The following is a 7,825-nucleotide window of genomic DNA, read 5'->3' on the forward strand; positions in this document are numbered from 1 at the left end:
TGAATGTTCCAATATTGCTACTATTTGCCATTCCCTGTATTATAAGTTATTTGATAAATTTCTTGATCAAATGGTGTGTATGCTTCTTTATAACATTTAATTATATGTAAATACTGGATTACTGAGTAGCATGAGATTAGATGAGTTTAATCTGTACATTAGACAGAATGTTTTATGTTGATTCGTATTATTGTTTTTAATATTCTAAAATCGGGTGGGCGGCTTTGTGAGAAGTGAAAAACAGAGACAGTTGACATCTGGGAGGGTGGCTGGCGTTAGGTGCAGATTTAATGTACGGCGTTAAATGAAAAGCGGCAAAGTTTGTCTGTCTGGGCTTAGCGCGTTTAATACGCGCACCTTTCTCGTCTAATACCTCTGATGTTTAAGCCGCCCCCGGGGGCCCGCCGCAGCCGCCTCCGACGCCACACTCATCCATCCCTTCGCACCCTCCCTTCTTCCTCTCATCACTCTTTCTATCTCTCACCTATCTCGAGGATACATTTGCAAATTGCCCTTCGGACACAAAAACCACCCCTACACCGCACCGACCCTATGTAAATCATAAATATATACTCCATACAAACACATACGTTTATCGCGAAGACGACGAATCCGAGACTTACGAAGAGCAGCTCAAATTATTTTAATTAATTTGAGTGCAAATGCACGAGCTTGAAGTTTGCTTAATGCCGTGTGCATTCACCCTTCCGAAATGTCTTCGAAACTCAAACGCAACACAAGAAATGTAATCATTTATATAAAAAAAACGGTTAAAGCGTCTAAAATATTGCTCAAACAAATTTAGTTTGTTTCATTATAATCAAGTGAATATTTCAAAGATTTTCGAAGTTACTTGTTTCTTAGTGTAGATACATTTCGAACTATAAAATGTACTTCTCTATAAATATATGAAATACAGTCGATTCCGCTTAACCGGGACACATTAAGACAAGATTTCCATTTGTTATTTGCTCGGTTTTGTTTCTGTTTTTTAAGATTTCTCTCTAATAAGCGGCTGTCCTGATTAACCGGTGTCCCAATTAAGCGGATTCGACTATAGCTAAAAATGTGACATATGACGTAAATAAATGTATCAAAATTATGACACTTATAATCAAACAAACTAAACAAAATGATACATGACGTAAATAAATCTATAAAAAAAAATATGACACATGACATACATAAATCAAAAAATATGACATTTTACGTAATGTAACCTAATAGAAATAACTGAAGGTCATACCTTGACAAAAATAAATACATTTAAATATAACGGCATAACAATACATCGGTATATTGGTTACTATAATACTATACTATCAGAATTTCAAAAACTGTACTTTGAAAAAACTTTTGTAATTGCAGAAGAATGAAGAGTAAATTGTAAAAAGATTACATACTGTTGAATGAGAGTCAATTGCGGTATATTTCACGTTTAGAAATCGGTTTAACATAAAGGATTTTCATCTGTACCGCTAATTTCCGGATATTTTTTTGATTTTGTCAAAATTGGCTTACAAGCAGCAAATCCAATTGCGCCTAATGTTTCTCTAAAGATGCGTAAAATCTTCCTATTATTCACATTGAATGTGGAACTTGTTTTGTCCTTTCTTTAGGTGCGATGTGGTCCTTTCTGTGTCGGCCTGAGCCATAAAGCAATTAACTCTGCGGCCGCCTTAAACGATTGCAGATTACGAAGGACTTGGGAGGACCATTGGGGGTTCATTTTTGCACCTTCTTCGCTCAACACAAAAAAGTTAAGAATCCCTACAAGCCGCAAACCCGCATTCGAAAGAATTGTAGTCAACAATGAGGATGGGAGAGGAGTTAAGTAATTTATCCCTTTTTTCTCTCGCAGTCTCAATTACAAAGTTCCTACGTTTACATTTAAAGAGAAGAAATGAGCAATCGCTTTAAGAGATCACTTTTGTGTTGCGTCTATTTGAATTTCAGTTCATTGTTTGATTCAATATTTTTCGATGCTAAAAATTTCATATTTTCGAAATGAAAACTTTGAAGAAACAATAAAAAAAATATCTAAGAAAATGAGATCGAAAGTAAATTTATGAATCAATAATCTAAAACAATAGCTGTTTATTAATGCGATAATGCACTGTTGATATTATGAATATTTTGTGTTTAACGCAAATGAACAAACATATTTTACGCATATAGAATACATTATTTAAAAATCTGCTTATAAATACTCTAAGTAATAAATATAGTAACAAATATTAGAAATGTATTCATTATTATTGAAATAATTCGCTTTTCCAATAATGCAAAATAAATATTTAATTATCATTTAATTTATAATTTGTATTTTTGGATTAATATGAAATCTCGTTTCTCAACTTCCTCGATTACGGAACAAAAAAAAATCAATATAATAAAGAGTTGATTTTCGAATAGAATTTTGGTTCTTTCGTAAGCATTTTCCATTTACTGAATAAACTTTCTTCCATTCAGTTGAAGTGAATATAAAGCCATGTAATAACTATGGTAATTGTTGTAATAAAAATTCGAAAATTATTAATTATTATTGATATAGTTCGCTTTTGAACTAACGCAAAATAAATATTGAATACCAATAAAATTATCATTTCAGTTGAAATTTGTATTTTCGTATTACTATTAAATCTCGTTCTTCAACCGCTTCGATTATCGAACAAAATACAAAACGACTCGGTTTTCGAATTGAACAGAATTTCGTTTCACCAACAGACTAACTTTACCGTTTTCCATTTACTCAATAAATTTTCTCCCATTCAGTTAAAGTAAATATAAAGCAATTAATTATTATTGAAATAATCAAGTGATGTTCTTTTTAATAATTGCCGATACTATTTTTGTCACATTTTAAGTTTTGATGGACAAATGCATTTTTTTTTTAAATTTTAGGTTGAATGAATTTGAATTTGAAATATAATAATTTTTCTATAATATTTGTTACAATATTGTTTAAGATTTGAATTATTTCCATTGTTTTTATATAAGATTGCAAATATGAATAGAGTACTAACGCAGCTACCACTTAACTGCCATCAGATGCCATATTATTGACATTTTGATCTTCTCAATAATATATTGTAGTTAATTGGTACAATTGACAGAAGTTGTCAAATAAAATGAATATGAAGAGTCAACTATTTATTATATTCGCCTGTATCACAAAAAGCCGATACGAAAGGTTGGCAGTTCGAAACTCACCAACAAAATTTGTGGGGGCCGTTAAAATGAAAAAGGGTAGAAAAATAGATTTAAATCAATAATAATTGATATAAATTTATTATTTTGATCTTTCCAGAAATATCTTCTAGTTTATTGTTGGTACAATTGTCAGAAATTGTCAAATAAAAAATATGAAGTGTCAACCATTTACTATTTATAGTTTTTTTTATTTGAATATATAAGTATCAATAATATTTAGTCTTCTTGTTACTAATATATTGCGGGTTATAGTTCTTACAATTGACAGAAGTTGTCCATTAAAAAAATAAGTGTCAACTATTAATTGCTTACATTTTTTTATCTGAATATATAATCGTGTCAATAATATATTATAGGTTAGTTGACAGATATTATCAAATAATAAAATATATTGTCAACTATTTATTGCTTATTTATTGCTTATACAAACTACGTGTCGTCCACATCCATATCTTGTAATTTAGGTAATAAAAAACTGGATTATCTAATTGATCCACTCTCACTGATGTTTTTTTAAATTAATCTTTGTTCCGACCATATTTTGTACGATAAATTCGAACTGTAGCTGCCAAACCTTCATTATAAATAAAACAATTACAATTTGCAATTAAAAACCTGTGTAATCTATCAAAATTACTTCTTGCGTGAATTTTGGGACACCCTATAATTAACAGAAGTTGTCAAATATAAAAATAAATGTCAACTTAGTTTTTTCATCTGCATATAAAAGTATTAACAATATTTATTGACACTTTGATCTTGTCAATAATATATGGTTAGTACAATTGACAGAAGTGTCAACTGTTTATTACTTAGTTTTTAATCTGATTTCTTAACTGATTGCTATAATATTACTGATGTATAAAATTGAATTCTCATAAAAGTTAAGCAGCGGATTTGAAATATAGACTATTACTAAAATAACAAGAGGATATGAGACTTGTGGCAAATATAGAAAAAATAAATTATAAAGTAACGTTTATCAACAAATTGTTTTATATTGGTGATTTTTAGTACAAATATCAACAAATTTGTTGATTAAACGAAATCTTCCAACTAATGTAGATAACATCTGATTTACAGCTGTAAAATTACTGATGTATAAATCAAATTCACTTAAAAGTTAAGCAGCGAAATAAATTTGGATGGGTTATTCGAAATATAAAGGCTTATGGCAAATATAAAAGAAAGAAATATGTACTTACTTTTATCTTTCTAAAATAAATTATATAATAATTAATAAGATTAAAAAAAAAAAGAAATTAAAAACTTTGATTTATAATATTTATTCATATTTTATGTTTTCATCTTAGTAATTTTTTTTTGTTCTTTACATCCAGTAATAATAATATTATTAACATACCGTCTCCTCGATAACGTCTTACACTTAATAACTAAATATCATAAGCTACTATTTACAAACGTCATTAATTTTCATAATTTATTTTTTCTCATTCATTTTATTATCAACATGTATTAACTATCAAAAAGAAAACTGTTAAATGCGAAGTTTTCTTTACATATAAATATATTTATATAAAAAATAATAATAAAATAAAAACTAAAACATAATATTTACAATTTACAACTAACGACTGAATCGATTCTATTCCAAATAGGGAAATCAATGAAACAAAACACTCTTATTTATTTACACGAAAAAAAAAATAATAAATTATTAATATACTGTTTTTTTTTTGTTGTTGTTTTAGTTTGTTTTGTTTTTACTGACTAGATAGTACGTATATCTTTAGAAATATTGAAATGGTAAAAGATGGATAGATAGACTATGGGTTCAGGCGACTTCCAGATCTGAAGAGTCGTCGTCGCTGAAGTTGGCTGCACTGGAGGAGGTGTTGAGCAACCTGGGTTGTTCCGATGTAACTCTGCACAGATCTTCCTCCTGCAGTTTCCTCACCCTTTCTTGCTCCTCCCTCTTCTGTTTTCGCCATTTCGCCCTTCGGTTCTTAAACCAAACCTGTAACGAAAAACAAAACGAAAACTGAAGTAAATGTAACGAAATAAAACATACAAAAAAAATAATATAATATATAAGAATAGAATAAATATGTGCATGTTGTAGAAGGTTTGGAGAGACAAGGAGATTTTTGATTAATGTTTGTTTTCCGTTAACTAAGTTTACTTTAAGGGAGTCGGCGAATTTTGTATGTTATTGTATTTCTTCCGGGCGGACTTAAATAATAAATTCGATGCGAGGACAGTTGAAAAGGAAAAACAACGAAATCCAATAATATATTTGGCAAAATATTTAAATGTTTACATAAACTCATCATTTTGATCTTTTGTTTTTTTTACCTTAATATTTACCTTTAATATTTAATTGATTTTTTGTTGGCTTTACGTCAATGTTTTTCTAACTTATGGATAGTTAAGCAAGATTTATCAATATATTGTTTGGTATTGGTGATTTTTAATACAGTAACAAATATTAACACATTTTTTGATTAAATTTTCAATTTCTTCATTATCTAAATCATTTTGTTTTTTTTTACCTTTAATATTTAATTGATTTTGTGTTTTGATCAATGTTATTGAAACTTGTAGAAAGTTAAGCAATGTTTATTCAAAAATTGTTTTATATTGGTGATTTTTATTTTTTTGATTAAACGAAATCATCTAACTAATGCAGTTAACACTACTTCCATTTAATATTCTATGTAATAAATTCATTCAATTTTCACTACGTTTATTACTTTCAGTTTTGTCAAAATCATCATTAAAAGCTAAATAATAGTAATGTTAATGAACAGTTTTTAATTATAATTCATTTATAATGAATGTTTCATGAAAATAGTTCTAATTATTACAAAGTGTATTTGATCTACTAGACTACCAATTTCATTTGTCTTCATCCGTGTACCATCCGTGTACATTGTTTAACTTTTGTAATTATAAAGTTAAAATCAAATATTATATTTGCTTCTGATTTTCTTTTTGTAAATATTCAAAACAAAATTATTTATGTAGACAGAATTAAATTTTCTTATAATTTCAACTAAATTAATTCTAAATAAGTATACTCAACAAATGGTTTATTTTTTTTAGTAAATAGTTTGTGACAAATTAATAAAATTTTCATAATGAATTATTTCTTATTTTTAGCTGTTAAAATAAAATTATTTACATATAATAAAAAAATATAAATTTTTCAAAAAATGGTTTATTTTTTACTTAAAATTTCGTGACAAATTTTCATAGTGAATTATTTCTTGTCTTTAGCTAAAATTTTTGAGAAATGTTAAAAATAAAATTATTTAAATATAAATTATGAAGATTTTTTATGCTTTATTTAATTGTTTTTATTTAGTAAATAGTTTTTGGTACTGCAAACATATGTAGAAATGTTTATAGTAAATGTTCATCAAAATTTTCAAGTTATTTTATTCAAATAAATTTAAATTTTCGGTTTGAATGTAAATGAAATATTTAAATTATTTAGGGAGTTTACAAACTATTTTTTGAATCAAATCTCTACGAAAAGTATAGTATTAAAAAAAATGAATAGTACCAATGTTTTAAACTTTTGAATGAAATTGAAACATTTGGAATTCCATTAAACACTTTGAACCTTAAAACCTTATGTTCTGTAATTTCCATCAATTCTGATGAACTAAAAATAAACATCTTAATAGATAAAGCTGATATCAATTTGGAATTGGAAATGTACGTTTTCGGTAAATCTACCGTCGCAGGGATTTCGGATGGACGAAATAATGGAAATCGGAGCGTCCGAAAGGAGGATTTTCCTTTCTTTGTTTTGGGGATTTAAAAGCGAAGTGGATTTGATGCGCTCGGGGAATTCGTGAGTGGACGCATAAATTCGTAAAGAAGAAAGACAAACTGCGACGGAAATCCGCAAGAGAAACGACCGGAAATCGATGCAGAAAAAAGAAGGGCCGAAAAAAAAAATAATCTTGTTGTTTTTTTTTCGTTGTTCATTTTTTGTTGGAAACAATGCAAAAGGGGTTTGTTCTCCGTCAACCCTTCCAGGGTTTAGTTTTGATTTCGGGGTTTCAGGATGGGTCCGTGCAGCACAAAGCAAGCAAAAGGGCTTTAATAGTACGCATATATACATACAAACACAGAGAGAGAGAGAGTTATTGTTTAATATATATTACTGCTCGCCGTCCCCCAGTTTTGCGGCTGGCTCACAGCCACCCCTTTTAGTAATTTGCCGCCTCCGTCGGATAGTCCAGAAAAGGGAGTCTGAGAGAGAGAGAGAGAGGAGGTTGCGCTTTTGTTCGTGAGAGAAACGGGGTTTGGGAGGCGGTTAAATCGCGGCTTCCGCTACTGCGAGAAGAGAGAGATCGAGTGAAATAGAGTTAGTGAATGAGTAAGAGGGAGAGAGAGAGTGGGTGAAAGAGAGGAGAGCGAGCGCCAGATTATTCTATTACCGCGTATCAACATTGGGGAGGGCTAATTTTGTTTAGTCTCAAAACATTTCATTGTTTCAAGTGGATCAAAAATTCAACGGAAGGTTAATTAGAGTTGCATTGATCGGGAGTCCCGTGGGATAGGGAGCCGCAAAACCCACACGCGAACGACCGCCGCCGCCACAACCGCCCCTCTTCTGCCGCCCCGCGACCCACTT

The 7,825-nt window shown here is 29.6% G+C and overlaps 1 protein-coding gene across 1 annotated transcript in view; it reads right to left on the reverse strand.

Moving 5' to 3' along the window:
- Positions 1 to 4,963: 4,963 nt before the first annotated feature.
- Positions 4,964 to 7,825, reverse strand: part of LOC108557381 (homeobox protein goosecoid) — a 16,655-nt gene continuing 13,793 nt past the window's right edge. The window contains exon 3 of the mRNA XM_017913874.1: positions 4,964 to 5,191. Coding sequence (XP_017769363.1) covers positions 5,009 to 5,191 — 183 coding nt within the window. The 3' untranslated portion in view covers positions 4,964 to 5,008. The remainder of the gene's footprint in view (positions 5,192 to 7,825) is intronic.

The sequence above is a fragment of the Nicrophorus vespilloides genome, unplaced genomic scaffold (genome assembly GCF_001412225.1).
Source record: "Nicrophorus vespilloides isolate i.1.1-1 unplaced genomic scaffold, Nicve_v1.0, whole genome shotgun sequence".
Taxonomy (NCBI): Eukaryota; Metazoa; Arthropoda; class Insecta; order Coleoptera; family Silphidae; genus Nicrophorus; species Nicrophorus vespilloides.